At 53.4% G+C, this 18,831-nt stretch overlaps 1 protein-coding gene across 2 annotated transcripts; it reads left to right on the forward strand.

The window, feature by feature from the left end:
- Positions 1-564: 564 nt before the first annotated feature.
- Dusp4 (dual specificity phosphatase 4) lies at positions 565-14,353 on the forward strand. Of its 2 annotated transcripts, none has more exons than XM_060381610.1 (4): positions 565-1,430; positions 9,028-9,173; positions 10,248-10,467; positions 10,707-14,353. In XM_060381610.1, exons 1-4 carry the CDS (start codon positions 1,016-1,018, stop codon positions 11,093-11,095), a joined length of 1,170 nt encoding a protein of 389 aa, XP_060237593.1. In that variant the 5' UTR covers positions 565-1,015; the 3' UTR covers positions 11,096-14,353. The 2 variants fall into 2 exon arrangements, with proteins under 2 accessions (XP_060237593.1, XP_060237594.1); XM_060381611.1 differs by lacking the exon at positions 565-1,430 and adding an exon at positions 1,622-1,870.
- Positions 14,354-18,831: the final 4,478 nt, after the last annotated feature.

The raw sequence follows: 18,831 nt of genomic DNA on the forward strand, positions 1-18,831 counted from the left end.
TCAGCCGCCGTCTGGGGAGCCGCGTTCAAAACAGAACAAAACACAAGCGGCCCGACCCGAAGAGCAAGGCCAAATCAGGCGAGAAGGGGTCCCTAGGCCGTGCGGGGTGGCAGCCGAGCCCCGAGCTGCGGCGGAGAGGCGCGGGGGACCGGGCGGGGAAGGGGGGCGCAGAGGTGAAGCCCTCCGAGCCGAGAGCCCAGGCCTGGGCCAGGCCGGGCCCCCCACCCCACCCGCTGCTACCCCAACGCCGCCGACCGCCGCGCTCCGGGGCCGAGCAAGAACCGGGAGACGCGGCGCGTCTCCATTCACAAAGTCCGGGAGCTGCGTGCGCGCGTGCGGGCGGGCGGGTCGGAGGCTGCCTCCCTCTCCCTCTAGGTCTCGGGTTTTATGAATGGGCCTGGCGGCGAGCTCCGAGAGCCCTGTTTACTCCTCTCTTTGTGACGTCGAGGTCCCGTGACTGGGGGCGAGGGGGGCCGGCGCTCCATTCACGGGCCGGGGCGGGGGCGGGGCCCCAGCGCGGGGGGCGGGGCCCGGTGAGGTAGTAATGACTCTCCCTTCCCCCGGGAGAGCCGGCGAGCGTTAATAAATCTCTTAGGCAGAGGAGGAAACTCTGGCTGGGGCGGTGCGCGCAGCTCCGGCGGGGCGCTGTGGGGCGGACGGCGGCGACGGAGACAGGGGGGACGGCAGAAGCAGCTCGGCCGGTAAAACGCGCTGGAGACAACCAACCGGGAGGACTCCTCTCCCGTAAACACGCTCCACGCCTCGGCCGCTTCCCCGGGGGCCGCGCTCCCGCCCGCCCGCCTGCCTCGGCGCCCGAGCAGCCTCGGACTGCTATGTAACGTCGAGGCTGCGGGAGGACGAACGCGCGGAGGGAGAAGAGCCCGGGGCCAAGTTTGCGGCCACTCCGGCGGGCGCCCCTCTTAAGCCCCTCGCCTGCTCCTCCTTGAAGCCTCGCTGGCCCGGGCGCCTCTCTTGGCCTTCTCCGGCTCCCCAGCTGCCGCGTTTCCCGGCGACCATGGTGACGATGGAGGAACTGCGGGAGATGGACTGCAGCGTGCTCAAGAGGCTGATGAACCGAGACGAGAGCGGCGGCAGCGGCGGCGCCCTGGGGCTGCCGAGCGGCGGCAAGTGCCTGCTGCTGGACTGCAGGCCGTTCCTGGCGCACAGCGCCGGCTACATCCGAGGCTCGGTGAACGTGCGCTGTAACACCATCGTGCGGCGGAGGGCCAAGGGCTCGGTGAGCCTGGAGCAGATCCTGCCCGCCGAGGAGGAGGTGCGCGCCCGCCTGCGCTCGGGCCTCTACTCGGCCGTCATCGTCTACGACGAGCGCAGCCCGCGCGCCGAGAGCCTCCGGGACGACAGCACCGTGTCGCTGGTCGTGCGGGCGCTGCGCCGGAACGCCGAGCGCACCGACATCTGCCTGCTGAAAGGTAACCGGGGGCGCGCGGGCGCGAGCCGGAGGGTAGGGGTGTGTGGCTGGGGGTGGGGGGTCGAGCTGGAGGGGGTAGGGGTTGTCTGTGTGTGTGTTGGGGGGGACTCGGCTCCCCCGCTGGGAACGGGGAGAAGCACCCGAGCGACTTGGGGCTGCGGGAGCCCTCCTCGCTCGCGCGTCTTTGTGCGCGTGTCCGCGTGCACGGGTTCTTGCACCCAGGTCCCGGGGAGGCCGTGCTGGCGCGTCTCTCCGGTCGCCTGCAGCCGGCACGCGTCCTTTGGGTTTCCGTGTTTACGGACGCGAACGGTTCCGGCCTGGGTGCTGGCAGCGGTTCCCCTGCGCGGCGCGGCCCAGCTCCGGGCGCCGAGAGCGCGCTCGCAGTGTTTCCGTGCGACCCCGAGAGCCCCGGACAGCGGCGAAGGGAGGTGAAAGCTTGAGGTGGGGATGCTGCCTGGGAGAGAGGGAGACTCCAGGTGCCCCTCTGGGGAGCGATGTGTCGCTTGTTTCCTCGCCGCCTCAACTCGGAGCTTTCTTGGGCGACGGCCAACTGCACTTGCCCCGGGCTGGGGGACACCCAAGTGCCCCAATATATTGGGGACACCGGGCGCCACCGCGCCTCCTCCTCCTGATATCCCGGCGGCAGAGGACTGCCACCTTTTGTTCACACGCCATTCTCGGCTCTTACGAGCGGCGCGTGCCCGGGTGCCGCGGAAACAGGCGGCCGGGGAGAAGGCGGGTGGCTCGGCAGGTTTAGATGTCAGACGCCCCCCCCCCCCCAAAGAGCGTGCACTGTCCCAGAGGCCGAGGAAGGGGACCGAGCGCTCGCCGCACCTGCCAGCCCGGCGATCGGGAGGGCCTTGGGCTGGGGAGCCGGCGGCGAGCGCTGGGGAGGGGGGGGTGGTCGGGCGCCCCCTGCTGCGCTGCGCCCCGAAACCTCCGGCCACCGCATTCCGCGCATTCCTTCGCGCGGGTCGGGTCTCTGCCTCCGAACCCGGGCGCTGTTTTCGATCTCTGCCTGGGAAGAGCCCTGCCCGTTTCCCTGCCGAGGCTCTGCGCCCCCTTGCCTGGACTTCCCCCCCCCCTCGGTCCCCGGGAGAGGTCAACCGGGGAGGCCGAGAGCGAAGTCTTTCTCGGGTCCTCTCCGAAGAGCGCCGGGAAGCGGCTGGCTGCGGGCGAGCTCGAGATGGCTGGGCGGGAACAGCGGGGGGCTTTGTTCTCCGCAGTTGTTTCCTGACCGTTTGACCCGTCAGCTGCTAGGGAAACGCTGCTGTTGACCTGAGGCTGAACTGCTAAGGCGATTTTGCTGACTTTTCTTTTGCTTCTCTAAGAGGGGCCCAGTTGCTCTGTCTTCTCCCTAAGCCCCTTTAGGAGAGAGTGCTAGGGAGATCACGCGACCCACGCGGTACCCGGAGCCCTGGGTCAGGCGCGGGTCCCCCTGCCCTTCTTGGCCTATTGTTCCAGCCTGTCGGCTCTCGCGGGTGGGAAAGGTGAAATGGTTTCGGGGTGACAGTCCCATGGGGAGCCCAGGATGTTCTGGGTTCCTCAGCTCTCAGATTGAGAGAGCTGAGCTGGGGCCCAGGTCTCCCAGCCCTGGCTTCGGGAGTGCTTCAGCCCCACGTGGAGTCACAGACTGTTTTGTTTTTCTTCCTGGAAGAAATCCGGAGGGGATCGCCCTGGAGCAGCAGCTGTGAGCCTTGATCCGGAGCCCTTTGGCTTCCTTCCGGGGAGCAGGCTCCGGGGCAGGCCGGGCGCCTGGGGAAGAGAGACATATTTTTAAGGTTAAATAAACCTCATGGCTCGAGGCACTCTACCGGTCTTGCTTCGGATCCGGAGACCGGGAGAACAGGCCAGTTCTGAGAGATGCTTCAGGGCAAACAGTGATGTAAGACGGACAGGGCAGATGGCCCCTGGGCAAAATGACATTCCCATCTCTAGTGAGTAGTCCTGGGTCCCTGCCCCGCAGAAAGGAAGCATTTCCTTCAAGCCGCACTTGATCTCTGTTTTCCACTTCCCTCCGTTATTGGCCTGGGAGGATCACCCCTGGCCCCTCAAAAGGCAAAAGCCACTTCCCAGTCCTGAGGTGGCGCTCATCTAGGCCTGGCTACAGGCCTGGACTGCTCTAAGTTTTCATCTGCTCAGGAACAGCTGTTAACGCACTCTTACCCCCGCTCCTAGCCAGAAAGAAGTTGAGCAGCCCTTGGAAGCAAGAGCCTAAAATGAGACTGGGGAAGAATGAATGTTGCCTCGTGTCTTGCAGGGGTCGTGGTAGCTTGCTGAGGTATCTCTCGGTCCCTCCTTGTCCTCTCTGCCAGCTATTGAAAAAGGCCTTGGTAGGGAGGGCAGCGGGGAAAATGTCTGCTCTAGGAAGCAAGCTCTTAGCCCTTCAGCCCCTGCCGGCCTAGGAGATGTGGCCTGGTGGGAGAGAATCATGGCCCAAAGCCCTGATAGGAAGCCTGGCAGGTTTGTTTAATGGTGTAATTTGGCTCAGCTGGGGAATCAGAGCCCTTCTTCTCCTGGTGGAGTGAGGGGGCCAGGCAGTGGGCTGAAGGGAGGGAGACGTGGTGGTTGTCCTTCCGGGAGATATGGCCTCCCACCCCCAACCCATAGGTGCCTTTAAAAGAAATCTGTCTTCCCCCCCCCCCCCATTAAGAAGGAGGACTGGTTATTTGGATTTTTCACAAGCCAGGATTAAAAAGCAGAAATTAAATTTGGCTGAAGTATTGCTAATCTTGGTATATTTGCTACCATAGATCAAGTTTTGGTCCAAACAGCAAGTAAGATCTTACACTTCCTTTTTGTGAGTAAAAATCATGAGAAGTACTTTGAGCTTAAAAATCCTATAAAATATTATTAGGGACAGTTTCTAAAAATTTGAGGTTTTATCTCAGTTTACGTCTTTCAGATTCTTAACCTCCATGTTTGGGTTGGAGTTTCAGGATACTTGGCTCTTAAAAGGGGGGAAAAATCCTACCCTAATAGAAATAATTCTTTAATGCCAGTCTCACCGGTGTCACAATTAATCAATTACACAAAAAACGATCTCAGCCTGGCGTGGTAGATGCCTGTGATCTCTGCTGCTGGATTTCAGATTCTTGACCACGAGTCCTTTGAACAATTTTAACTTCCCTCTTGTCTAGAATTTACCTCCTGACCTCAGTTCTCATTCAAACCCAATTGCAAAGTCATCCAGGGGGCTGTTCTGAGCTATTGGGATAGTCGTCTGCACGGCCCACTTTTTCCTCTTGGTTACCACTCGCCTGCCCTCGGGTCTTTGACCTGACGCTGAATTGAGTGGGGTAGGAGTGGGAGGGGATGTCCCTCAGCCCGGCTGGTGCCTGCTTGTCTCTTTCCCTGGTTCTTATCTCCTCCAGCTTTCCCAGTGCAGAGCTAGGGCTCTTCCCGGGGCATAGCTCAGGGGCTTGCCTACATTTCCTGCTTTGTGTACCTGGAGGAAGAATGACTGGCCTCTCTTCTGTTTGTAAATACAACACAACGGAATGTCTTGTAGGAAACGGTGGTCATTAAAGAGCCAAGAAACCCCTTTAACTACTCCCGAGCCTGTAAAACCGGGTAGCTGTTTTCTTTACTCAGAGAGGCAGTTCTTGGCAGAGAGGGAATGTTGCAGGAACAGAAGCGAGCCTGCTGGACACAGCAGATCGGGTGGGAGGACAGGGAGGGACTCAAGAATGATCTAGTCCCCATGCAGGGCCTTAGGGACAGTTCTCAACCGTCCTAATGCAGTGACCCTTCCATACAGCTCTTCATGGGGTGAAGCCCCAACCGTAAAATTATTCTTGTTACTTCATGACTATAAGTTTGCTAGTTAGGAATCATGATGTAAATGTCTGATGTGCAGGATAGCTGATATGCTACCCCTTTAGAAGGCTTTTAGACAACCCCCCTCCCAAGGGTCGAGACCCCCAGGTTGAGAACTGCTGCCTTAAGGGGTTCGGCCAACTGGCCTTGGGAAGGACCGGAAGAATTTGGGAATCCCAAGGGTCAGAAGTCCACTTAGTTTAGTAAAGCTTGAAGGGCGCCCAGTTAAAATAAGGTTTCCAAAGGCAGATGACCTTCAGACAACCTTCCTTTCTGGGCCGAGCAAGACCTTGGCTTAGGTGGTCCTCGCTGTCAGTATTGATTGACAGCCTCATTAAGAGCCGCAGCTGTGGTCACCACCCCAGCAACTCCCCTCAGGGAACCCTGTCGTGGTGTTAGTTATGACCAGCCCCAACCAGCTTGGTCCGGTAAAGCACTTCCACATACATGGTCTTCATTCCTGCAGGGCTTGGCAGTAGCTAGGAGGCCCTCGTGGCCATGGCTTATGCTCTGAAATGCTTTGCCGTGAGTGTGAAAGAATTAGAGGAGGAAGGCCTTGGAGCTAACTGGAGGTGTAGCTGCCCCTCAGGCAAGCCCTGTGAAAGCCGGGCCTGATTTTTCCATTTCTGACTTAACAGGTGGAAAGGTAATAAGCAAGGGAAATAAACCAGCCTGTTTTATACATGCCGCTGAGCCACACCCCCGGCCTCAGCAAGCAGATTCTTAAATAAAGACCTTTAAGAAGTTTGTTCTGACATTACATGTAATCGGACGTAGGAAAAACAGGCTGGAATTCATTGGTATAGGTTTCGAAATCTTATTCAGAAGATGTCCCGTGCTTCAGAAATGGCCAGACTGACCAGCTAGAAGCATCGTGCTGGGCTTCCAGCTCTCTTGGACGGGCAAGGGAGGTGCAGGGAAAACCTGGTGATTTTGTGTGTGGTGGAGTAAGTTTCCGATAAAAACGTGGTGGAAAAACTTGGTGGTCTAAAACTGGTTCTTTACTACGGAGGCTGTGGCCATGATGACACCTGCAAAAGGTGGGGCTAGTTAGGAGGGCCCGAGGGGAAAACACTTTAAGGCAGCTTTCCCTACACACCGATCTGGGGATGGTCCTTCATACCCGTAATCCCAGCATGAGAAGGTTGCCCCGGGTTGGAAGCCAGCCGGGGCTACTGAGTGGACCCCGTCTCAATAAAAGCAAACTCATTAACTTTCCGTCTTCCCAATCATGTCTTAGAAACGTTCTACCACTCAGTTTGCCGTTTTGTTTGTTTTCTTTACTGAGACAGGGTTTCTCTGTGTGACAGCCCTGGCTGTCCCGGAACTACGCCAGGCTGGCCTCGAACACCTGCCTCTGCCTTCCAAGTGCTGGCCTGGCTCAGTTTTGGTTCTTTTAAGGGTGGGTCATTGTCTCTAATGCCCACTGGAAAAGCCCAGTTGTCAGGTGTCTTGAGTACGTGTGAAGTCGCCTGGGGATGACAGCAGTCCTCCCCAGGGACAGGCCAGTGTGAATGGACTGCCGGGCTGCTGAAGATAAGACTAACAATCACCCGGGGGTGAATGCTGGTCCCTGCCATTAACCTGCCTGTGAGACCCCAGGCTGCTTTCTTGCCCGCTCTGTGTGTAACCCAGTGCTCTTGGTGCTCTTCACGCTTTCTATTGGGCTGCTTGTCACACAGGAAGTAGCCAGCCCCTGTTTGGGCTCTCTAGGTTTTAGGAACTCAGATACCTTGAGTTACGGAAGGCTTAACAGCGGCATGGCCATGTGAGGCCAGGAATTAATGGCTTCTTCCTCTGTGTGGGTGACAGAGAGGGCCTGTCCTGGGCCTTCTGCACCCCTTGTCCTCATAGCATCCAACCACAGCTTCCCTAAAGCCAGCAGCTAGTGTGTGTGTGGGGGGGGGATAGGGCGGTTACGAACCTCTCCCAGGGTGCCCGTGCCAGGCAGGCAAATGAGTCTGCCCGGAACTTCGTGCCAGGGGAGATTAATCACTTACCGATGGGGGGGGGCTCAGGTCAGAGGATGGTGGGAGTCGGGTACCCGGCTGATGACTCAGAAGGCTCAGATGTAACCTGTCTGCAGAGCTCGTGTCTCTTCCGGATCTTCAGGCCAGCCGGCTCCTGTGTGCGCCCCTTCCATGATGTGAAGGGTGGGAATGGGTCCTTCGGCTCTGAGGTCCACCTTTGTGACCCTGGAATCTGAGCCACAGTGGGTCAGTGCCACACTAGTTTTAGGTGCGGCCGGTTGTGCCTGTCTTCCGGGAGGGAAACTTTCTGCCAGGAACCACTGTTAACTTCGTTTTTAAAAAAAATGTTTTGGTTGCTTAAGTGGATGTCGATAGACGAGGAGACGGTTAAGGATTTGAAGGTTTACAGAGGTACACGGAGGGGCAAGTGATTCCCTTATCGATGGGGTGTTCAGCCAGCCTTTTTTCCTGATGGGGGCCATGGATCGAAGGTTCTTGGCTTTTGGTGACAGGCTTTTATTGCTTCTTCATCCCTCAGATTTTCATCTCTCCCTTTTTGGGTCGCACTAAGAGAAAGGATTTCTAATGGGAGGGAGAGGGTACCCTGCCCCCTTGGGTGCTGTGACCACTGAGACCACAAATACATCCATAGCCGGCAGAGCCGGGCTGCGGGCTTCCACCTCTGGAGGCTGATCACTGTGACTCAGCAGGAAGAACTTTGACCACAGAGATATCCTTTTCCATCCGGAGGGCGTGAGCAGAGGGCAAGCAGAGCCGCTGGTCAGAGAGGGGGAAAAAAAATGGGTGCTCTGCTTCTGAAGCCTTGTGATGTGGCGAGACCTTTCTCCTTTCTCTCAGAGGCCACAGGAAGCAGCCTCCTAGGGTTGGAATTGAGGGGCCGAGCACTTGACTGGTCACATGTCAGCCCCATCAGTGGCTGAATAGCCGGAGGGCACAAAGCCAAAGAGGTGCCTTTCTAGCAGGGCCAGGCACTGGGAAGGAGCGACCCGCCTACCATTCTGTTTAGCCTGTTGTGTGGGTCTGTCCATGAGAGTGGTTGATCCCTGCTGTGTAGGCTGTATTGAAGTGGTATAGTTTCTGGTCCTGGAGGCCACCACACAAAGGGGTCGTAGTTCGTTCCTTCCCACACCTGCCCTTAGGCCCGTGTAGGACAGTGACCCAGCTGTGCCAGATGACTGGCACTATCTTTCCGTTACAAAACTCTCCCTTCGGAAGAGGATGATCTGATAGCCTTTGCGGAGCTCCTCCACACTCAGGTCAGAAAAAGCCTTCCTTGCCCCAGCCTGCGTAGCTGGAGTGGTTTGTGTGATGGAGGCTGGTTATCTCGTTTGTGACCCTGGCGGTGGAGGCAGTGCAGTACCAGTGTGCACCCGCATCGGGGTCTGGCCTCCTCCCACATCAGAAGGGCAGAAGCTGGCGATGGCAGGACTCCTCACCAGGCCAGGGCGCAACTAACTGGCTGGCTAAGTGCTCGCTGCACATGGTACTAGAGTCCCCTTGGCATATCGGTGTACATCGTCCTTTGCGTATTTTTATCTCAAATTGAAGACTTGGCCATGGTTTTCCCAAAGCCCCCTGCATCCTTCGACATGCTCGATATGGTCCTCTGACCAAACAAACCTCTCCGGGCGAGGGGGAGGAAAATTTCTCGGCAGCGATCATCTCTAGACCTACAGCGCCACCTAGTGGTACCGACGGAGACAACAGCTCTCCCTAGCCTTGGGATCGGCCTTCCTCGCTCCCCGCGGGCTCTGTGTCTCCACTAACCTGAACCACTTTTCTCCTCAGGTGGCTATGAGAGGTTTTCTTCTGAGTACCCAGAATTCTGCTCTAAAACCAAGGCCCTGGCAGCCATCCCGCCACCTGTGCCCCCCAGCACCACGGAGTCCTTGGACCTGGGTTGCAGCTCGTGTGGGACCCCACTGCATGACCAGGTAGGTGTGGTACCCAGTTCCCTGGGCGCCGGGTTCAAGTCAGGCTATGCAAGAGAACATGAAGGAACTTTCTTCTGAGAGTTCCAATTTTTCAGACCTCATACCTAACTCCTAAATTTGACAACTGGGTGCCAAATTTCCAAGTATCATGGTGGGATTTTAGGTCGGGGCTCTTTATTCCTAGGAATTAATTTCTTCTCCCTTCCCGATTATCCCTGGTTAAGAAAAGCCAACCAACCAGCCAACCAGCCTCTGGCCTAGCCTCTGTTTTGTTTTGTTTTCGTTTTGAGACAGGCTCTCCGTTTGTAGCCCAGGCTGCCCTTGACCTTATTCCATATCAGCTCCCCGAAGGCTGAGCTGATAGGTACACCCCGGAGGCATGAGTGGCTGAGAGGAAGAGGCCTGCTTGGACCTGTCCATAGGGAGCTGGAGAATATTCTGGAAAAGACAGACTATATCCTTGGGATCATTTTTGGTCTCCCTCACATACCAACAAGTTATAAAATGCCGATGGACTTAAGAGTGCCAGCCCTGTTCCCTCCCCCAAAAATCCGCTCCCGTCACTGCCCCTCAAGCTCATGGCCACCACTTTTGCCGTCAGATGGACTGGGGATGGAGTTAGAATCCACCATCTCTGCCTGTAAGTCGTTATCTTTAGGACAGCAGTAGAATCTCATCCCACCATGATCTCGCTTGTCCGTGATGTCCTCTCTCAACACGTGTTACTAGTAGACACAGCCAACCAAACCGATCCCTAAACCACCCGATGCTTAGCTCAGTGATCCACTGGCAGCGAGAGCTCCCGGTGTGGGCTGAGTGTGTCTCACGGCCAGTGTGCAGCTTCCGTTGTCATGGGCACCACCCGGCCAGCATCCCGTAAGACCTGCCCGTAGCCTGCCCCTGCCCGCTGGAGTCCCGCTGAACCGGAGCTGGGGAGAAGCAGCCGGAAGAGCCCTGCCTCTCAGGCCCTAGAAAGCCTTCTTGGGTTGTCTCACTGTCTCCAGGACTCGCTCCCTCAGGCCTGGTGCCGGCACTCATGTCTTCCCGGGGTCTTTGTGCTTCTTCTCGGTGCAGGGGGGTCCCGTGGAGATCCTCCCCTTCCTCTACCTGGGCAGCGCCTACCACGCCGCCCGCCGGGACATGCTGGACGCCCTGGGGATCACAGCCCTGCTGAATGTCTCCTCGGACTGCCCCAATCACTTCGAGGGACATTTCCAGTACAAGTGCATCCCGGTAGAAGATAACCACAAGGCGGACATCAGCTCCTGGTTCATGGAAGCCATCGAGTACATTGGTAGGCTGCCTACCCTCCCTCGGGGCTACCCAGGGGACGGCGGGTGGGGATTTTAGGCTTAACGTGCAGGCGGTGATACTCGCCTTGTATTTTCTCGTTGCTGCGCCCCAAGTATTTCATTAAAAAAAAGGCAACTTAAAGGGAGAGAGAAACTGACCTGGCTTCTCGACCATTCGCCTGCTAGTGGTGGTTCCAGAAGTCCACCAGGGTCCCTGATCATGTCCTCCTCTCTGCCCCAGATGCAGTGAAGGACTGCCGGGGCCGAGTGCTGGTTCACTGCCAGGCTGGCATCTCCAGGTCCGCCACCATCTGCCTGGCCTACCTGATGATGAAGAAGCGCGTGAGGCTGGAGGAGGCGTTCGAGTTCGTCAAGCAGCGCCGGAGCATCATCTCGCCCAACTTCAGCTTCATGGGGCAGCTGCTGCAGTTCGAGTCTCAGGTGCTCACCACGTCCTGCGCCGCCGAGGCCGCCAGCCCGTCGTCGGGGCCGCTGCGGGAGAGGGGGAAGGCCACGCCCACCCCCACCTCGCAGTTCGTCTTCAGCTTCCCCGTGTCCGTGGGCGTGCACGCGGCCCCCAGCAACCTGCCCTACCTGCACAGCCCCATCACCACTTCCCCCAGCTGTTAGGACCAGCCTCGGAACGACGAGTCCAGAGTGGGCCACCCCGCCCGGGTTGTGAGAGCCAGGTGTAGGCAGCGAATAGGGACTGGCCAGTGGGGGACCAGGTGACCCATGCTTTGTCCCCTTCCGTTTCTCCTTGGCCAACCACAGGGCCGGCTAGAATGGCAATAAGGACTTTGAATACGCGTTAAACAAACAAACAAAACACTCCAACATAGAGCAATAACGGCAGCGTCCGCGGCCAGGGAAGACTTGGTTTATTTGCCAGTTTTTTCTTTGCAGGTAGAGATTTACCTCATTTTTTTTTTTTTTTTTAAAGCAGTCAAGCTTGAAGTTATGAAACCCACAGATCCTGGCAAATGTGCCCAACCGATTTTATCAAGTGGAGAGGGAAAGAAAAAAGTGGAGAAAACGCGGTTGCCGGAAGTGCCTGGTTCTGTGTGCTTGTTCTGTTGTTGCATTCATGGGAGTTTTGTTCTAGAACTTCTAGGCCACAGCATTTCACTTCTCTTTAGTCGACAACTGAGTAATTATGCTTAACGAATGTTTGAGAACTTCTCAAGGACACATGTGCGGGAGTTTGGTGACTTGGCAATGTATCTCTGTTGAGGTTACACAGTAGAGCACCGAAACCTCACACAGGCATGGCAACAAGGAAGTGAGTGGGCAGTCTGTGGGTCTCTGCCAGGCACCGTGGTCGCTGTCATGCATTGTTGCCACGGAGAAGCAGGCAGGGTGACGTGCAAGAAAAAAAAATGTCTATGGCAGGTCGCTTTTACAGCTGGTTCCCGGGACCACCATAAGCTTGCCTCTCCAGTGGTCCATTTGGCTGTGATAGAGCATCTTCTTCCAGCTTGCCTAGGATTTGGATATTGTCTTTGCTAAACGCCATCTTCTCTAAGGTGCTCCTGGAAAACTGGGTGCAATTCAGATTTTCCTCCGGTGAATCATTTGGCAAGGCGGTCATCAAAGCCAGATCACTAAAGACGAGCTAAAAACGAATCCCTTTGTGAACTCACTACTGTCCTTTCTCTTGGATAAATTTGGAGTTTTCTGTTTTAGGAATTGACTTGAAGCATACCAAGAAATTCTTGTTATGAAATCCCTGTCTGACAAGTGAATACGTTCAGCAGCCCTCCTTTGAATAAAAAGAGGTTTGCCATGACTTGGGGTTCCTAAAGTCTGGAAGGGGGTGAGAGCGCACCAGGGGAAGGTTCTCGGGAGCCATTTTGGGTTCTGACTGGGCTAACACAATTTTTAAGGAGCCTTTCCAACTGGAGGAACGAGTGTGTTTTCTAAGGGGAAGGCTTGGGGTGGGGTGGGGAGGGAACCTGTTTTTATCTGTAGTATTGAGGAACAGTATTGTGATGGAGTGCCAGCTTAGAGGTCACATGGCTTTTCACCCTCTTTGGGAGCCGAGATCTCCGTGGACATTCTTGATCCCACATAAATAACTTCAAAGCCTCAATGTCACAATCGTGGCAGAACGCTCTTTCTTGTCCAAAACCCCAGACAGCCCGGTTCGTCACATTTCCCCAATGAACTGTGAACCTGTGTTGGCATATCTTGTATTGGTGGCCTGTGTCCCCCTGCCTCTGGGTGAGTTCAGAGTCCTTACTTTGCGTTTTTGTTTTAGAGAAGTGAGGGGTGCCCTTCCTCCCTGACTGCCGTGTTGGCTGCTTTGGCTGAAGGCATGAAGGGGCTGAGCTCCCAGTTGGTGGCACCCATTAGAGACTGCCTCGTTGGATGGTCCTACTTTTTTTCTCCCCTGCTTCCTGGCAGCTGTTTCATGTGTGAAGAATTTTAGGAGGAGTTTTTGTAGCTAGACAAGTCCTGGGTTCCAAGAATGTAAGGTTTTCTGGAGGACAGACAGCCTTTTTATATGAGTGTGTTTGCCAAATGTGTCCTAGTTCCCAGACTGGATCCCAACCACACAGGCAGTGGGAGCTCCAAATGTCCTTCCCTGCTTCCTAATTCAAACCACCTATGACAATGGCAAGGGGCTATTTATAAAGTCATTTTTTTTGTACTTGATAACAGCATGACACCCAAAACTCTGAGAAGGAAAATAGGACATTGGTTTGGTTGAAAGCAAGATAAAAAGTTGTGTGTTGTTGGGGGGGGGCAGGGTCACCTTTTAAAAACTGTGACTGTCTCTCCAGAAGCTTTGATGGCTTGGACTATCTAACGAAGACAGTGTCCCATCCATGAACTGATTGCTGGTGATGGGAAGTTTTGCAATGTCAGGAAGCTGTTGAATATTTGCCAGAGAATGAGGGGCACTTCCAGTTTCCCCGGGAGTCTTGGCTCCATCCGTGGGTGTTTTGGGGAGTTGAGAGCTAAAGCACAGGTGAGCAGGTGGCTAGCAGCCCTCAGCTTCATTCTCCCATTCCCTGTGCCGAGACCTTGTACTCTGGCATTTGGCTTTCAGTAAGGCTGAGGAAGCCATGGAAAGAGGTTAAGAGTCCTTGGGAAGGTGGTAGGAAGGGAAGATGGATGGATGGTTAGTCCCAAGGGGAAGGGACTGGGCAATAGCCTGGAAGCCTGGAGTAATAAGATAGTTCATATTGGTGGTTTATCACAATCACCTGGGCAACCTTGAAAATTCTTATAATCTGGGTGGCCCTTGACCAAAGAAACCAGGGTTTGGGAGGGTGGGACCCAGACACCAATGTGTTCCAGTGTTCTAGGTGCTCTTAGTGTGCAGCCAAGTTTGGAGATGCCATTGCTCTCTCTGGATGGTAAAATTCTAACAAAGACCTGGTCTTGCTGACACACAGCCAGCTTGTGAAACAGGAGTCCCCATCAGAAGCTTTGTCACAGGGTCGTTGTGGTCCCACTAGCCACAGCTGGCTGAGGGGGTGAGGTGGTTTCTTTGGGGGAGCCCCTGAGTGGAAACCAATTTGTGGAGTGTTGTGAGTGGGCCCCAAATAGTGTCTGGGTATTGATATATTTCCCTAAAGTTCGTTTCCAAGAAAGATGGAGAAAGTCTGTGTTTGTTTTCAAGTCCTGCTTTCCAGTGCCCTGCTCCTCAGCTCATGGATCACTCAAAGAACTTCAGAAAGATATCAATGCAATACTTGTAACTTGTGTAAATAGCCCCATCTTTCTGAGTGGTGTCATTTCTACATTTGATATGCTTGTATTTCTGTAGGATGTACATAGTTTAGGGGATTTTTGTTTTTTAGAAGAGTCAAACATGTCTGTTTTTATTTATTGCCTGAAAATGATCATTTGAAGAAAAATAAATACATTTTCAACCAAGTCTGCTTTTGTGGACTCTCTTGTTGGAAAGCATCCTGCTTTTGGAGCTTGGGAGGGAGCTTGGGTCCTCAACTAATCTAGGGCCTCCCTAGTAGCACCTGCAGTGGAGACCAGCTGGGAGTATTGGGAGGCAGGTAGAGGGCTGGTGACCAGAGAGTCAGAAAGAGCCAGTGGTAACGGCTTGTCTTTCCCAAGAGGACCTACTATAGGAGTGTAGGACGATGAGGATGGTTCGATGGAAGAGCCCAGTGTCAGCATGAAAACATCAGCAAAGAGGGCTGTAATAGAAGAGTGTACACAATGTACAGAATCTGAGGCCCCAGTTATGCTTCAAGGCTAGAGTGAGAAAGTGAGCTAGTGGTTATGTAAAACCTGGTTATGGAAGACATGCTGATCGATACACTATTTTTTTATCCATTTCCATTGGTGTGGCCCTTCCGAATTGTAAACTAAAACCCACTTTCCCACTGTATCATAATATCTTGGAAACGTCAATCTAATAAGAAAATTCGGTGGTTAAAAAATTATGGGGGAAAAATTCCCTTTCCTATACAGAAATGCCAAGTGAAACAAGAATTTACAATGAAAATGTTAAGATGCCTACAGTAAACTAGCAGCGGCAGGCAAGCTGTATATAACGGACAAGCGGTAACAAACTTGTAGAAAACAGCGTACTACGTTCATGGATAAGGGCCTAGTCACAGGGTAACCTGGTTCACCAGAACTTCAGCAGCAGGATTTGGGGAAGAACATGTCATTCGGGGAGGGAATCAAGGTAGGGCTGTCTTAAGTCTACTTTGCTGTGTGGAACAGACATATCTGCTGTCGCCATATCCGAACTGGTTACTAGCCAACCTAGTCCTCTTACTATCTCATGAGCCCTAAAGATCTGTATTTACTCGACCTCCATAACAGCAGGGCAGGGTGTGGGGGAGGGATAGCGGCTTTGTAGTCTAAGAACAGGAGAAACCTTAGTTTTGAGGCAGAGGGACTTTGGTTTCAAAGATTGAGTTATACAGTATTCTACCTGAATGTGAGACAGCAGGCCAGAAGGGGGCACCCAGATCTCACTACTGATGCTTGTGAGCCACCATGTGGTTACTGGGAATTGAACTCAGGAACTTTAGAAAGAGCAGCCAGTGCCCCTAACCTCTGAGCCATCTCTCCAATCCCAGGCAAAGGGACTTTCCTGAATGGAAAACAGTAAGTGAAATGGAAGTCCTGAGTTGTCCAGTTGGAAAAGGGGGCTCCTATGAGAGACGTTTTTTAGGGAGGAAACAATCTATTCAATAGACCCAGTATTGTTAGAGAAGAGCCTCGAGAAGCAAGCTATCCCAGGAGTGCTTTTCTCCTAGGAACCGCAGCTCCAGGAGCCAGTGTCCAAGCTGCCATACCTAGTGAGCCCACCTAGCGAGACGGCTCACACGAAGCTCTCCAAAAGCCTGATGACCCGAGTTAGGTAGGAGAGAGGCAACTCCACAGAGCAGGTCTCTGACCTCCACATGTGCACCCTGGCATGCCTGTGGGGCACAGTGCACACTGGTACCTTCCAAAAACCTAGTAGGCGCAGTGAGAAGCTAACTTTCTCTTGGTCACATGGTGTCCCCACCCGTTCATCCCCCAGAAGCAGCCCCCCCACTCCCCGGTTGATTCATGGAGATATCCATTCCTCCTTATGCTTCAAGGCAAACTGGCTTCACTGAGGGCAGGGGGTCGGACCTGAATTACGTGTCCTACCCAACCTGCTGCACCTACGATGAAAGTCTCAGACTACCTGAGCCACACTGTAAGCTTGATGTACATGCTCAGACTAGCTGGTAAGGTGTTTTGTTTATTGAATTATTATTATTATTATTGTTTGGTAGGAGCAACTGGAATTTGAGGGCGATGGGTGGGGTCTTCGGCAGTTTTATGGACTTGCTTTCGTCCAGCCCACTTCCTAGCCAATTGTGCTTTTCCTTGGGGGCCAAGGAGCGAGGGCAGAGAGAGTTTTCAGATTGAATAAAAAAGGTCATTTAGTTATCTCATAAACTGTGAAATGGTAAGAATTCTCATTTTAGAGGTAAGAAGTTGAGCAACTCAGCACATCCTCTGGTTAGCAAGCCGCAGAACCAGGCTGCGACTCCAGATGGCAGAGCTGAGGCTCACCTTAATCCTGAAGTATTTCCGGCAGATCAACTGCACTCATTTCTCACTGTCCTAATGAGGCAGGGTAGAAAGGCAGGACAGCCAACAACAGAAATGATCAGCCCCCATTCCTTTGGAAAGACAGAGAGAGAGAGAAAGAGAGAGAGAGAGAGAGAGAGAGAGAGAGAGAGAGAGAGAGAGTGCCCAGAGTTAAGAATTTCAATATTATTGGCCAAGCTGCTGCAAGGCCACTATATACTATATACTCAGAAGAAGCACCTTGAATGAGACGAAAACAGATAATGCATTGCTCTTAGGGTCGAAACATGTCTTACATCCTTCTGACATTACAGTTCAATTTTATCAGCACTCCCCGCTCACCCATAAACTGAAGCACACCTCATAAAACACCTAAATTCTCATTTACAAAGAAAAATTCCTTTAAGTGAAGTACCTTGCTGTTCTGAGTTTCTCTTAATCTTTAAACTCACAGATAACATCCTTTGAATGATGTGCTTCAAAAGCCACAATAGTCACAGAAGAGACTTCAGCGTGCATCTTTAATGCCTGCACTAAAGCATCCACTTTGTCTCTGGGTGTGCCCTTTCCTGCCTTCCAACTCTTTCCTGTTGTGTAGGTCAGGATCCTCGCTGCACCCGAGTCTCTGGGAACTCCTTAGACTGCACAGCCTACCATAAGGAGTTGCCAGGAGACACTGGCACTTCCAGAAGTATTCCAATTGTACCACTGTATCACACCGCATACCATCCAGGTAAAACTCCTGAACAACTTCTGCAGACAGCCTTTCCATCTAACAGAGTAGGGGCAAACAGTGTTCATAGGAACACTTCATAGTGTTGCTTTGGAACTCTGAAACAGCTTAGCAATGTGTGGTATGCCCTGGTTTTCTCCATTTTTCAGCCTCCCCAGAGCCCACAGTCCTGACTCACACCAGTTTCTTCACACTTGATGCTTTATTTGTTTGCAGAATTGTAAAGCCGACCAGCCCAACTGTATAAATTAGTTCTATGCCAGGAAGAATGTAAAAAAAAAATTATTATTATTATTATCGAGACAGGGTTTCTCTGTGTAGCCTTGGCTGTTCTGGAACTTGCTTTGTAGACCAGGTTGGCCTCAAATTCAGAGATATGCCTGCCTCTGCCTCCTGAGTGCTAGAATTAAAGGCATGCGCCACCACTGCCCAGCATGTCAAGATTTTTTCTTTTAAACAACTTGTCAAGATCGTAATAAATCTAACTGAAATAAAGTCAATGTGTTCCATACTCACTGGCTGCACTAGCTTTTAACCTTTGTTACTTCTAGATTTGTGTGCTCCTTTAGCGTGTTATGATTATAAAACTAGAGCAAACTAGTTCAATGGTAAAGGTTTATAAACACTCTGAGCAGAACATGCTGGCTTTAACCTGACACACTGGGTCACAATCACTACAGCACTGTAAGCAACATAAGTTTAAAAAGTTCACGCTAACAGCATTTAAGCCCCGCACTTGGGAGACAGAGTCAGACAGATCTCTGAGTTCAAGGCCAGCCTGATCCACAGAGTGAGTTCCAGGAAAACCTATCTTGAACCCCCCCCCCAAAAAAAAAGTTCACACTGGGGATGTAGCTCAGGGTGAACAAAATGCCTTCCAAGAATGTGCACAGCCTACTCCTACCCCCTTTTCAAAAGTGATGACTAAGAAAACACTTCTCTTTATATTCATGGGATTGTTTTGATTGTAATTTCCTTTTAAAACAAATCCAATCCACTTTAGCAAGTGATTTAAAAAAAGAAAAAAAATCTGTGTCCCTGCCACTCATCTGCTGTGAGGTAGAGTGGGCAAGGGAGAGATGCCTCCCCTGACCTGCTTCACCGGTCATCACTGAGAGAGCTGGCCCCACCCCTCAAGGTTACAGCATTCAGTAGAGGGGGCTGCACCTCAGCTAGTCAGGATCGTAGAGCTGGCCCTGGTGGCAAGGGTGTGGGTGCGCTGCTTCCAAAGATACAAGAGCAGAAGAGCTGGCCCTGCCCTGGGTGAGCTAGCCAGGACGGTGCTGGAGAGCTCCCCCTGGTGGTGTGGGTGGAGAGCTGGCAGGCTGACCATCTCAGCTGCCACCCTGAGCCAGATCCGGAGCTCTACCGCCTCTATGAGCTGATGGAGCATGTGAAGGGGCTGGTCCTGCCGATCCGAAGCTGCATGATCTCCATGACACAGGGCAACAAGAGGCTATCACACCTGGTTGAGAATCCAGTATTGATAGTGTAGCAGAAGCCAGAGGCCTTGAATCAGACCAACGGCTTATTGCAAGTAAAGGTGTGTAAATGAAAAGGTACACTGTGGGTGCCCTGT

Source organism: Meriones unguiculatus, chromosome 4 (assembly GCF_030254825.1).
Source record: "Meriones unguiculatus strain TT.TT164.6M chromosome 4, Bangor_MerUng_6.1, whole genome shotgun sequence".
NCBI lineage: Eukaryota > Metazoa > Chordata > Mammalia > Rodentia > Muridae > Meriones > Meriones unguiculatus.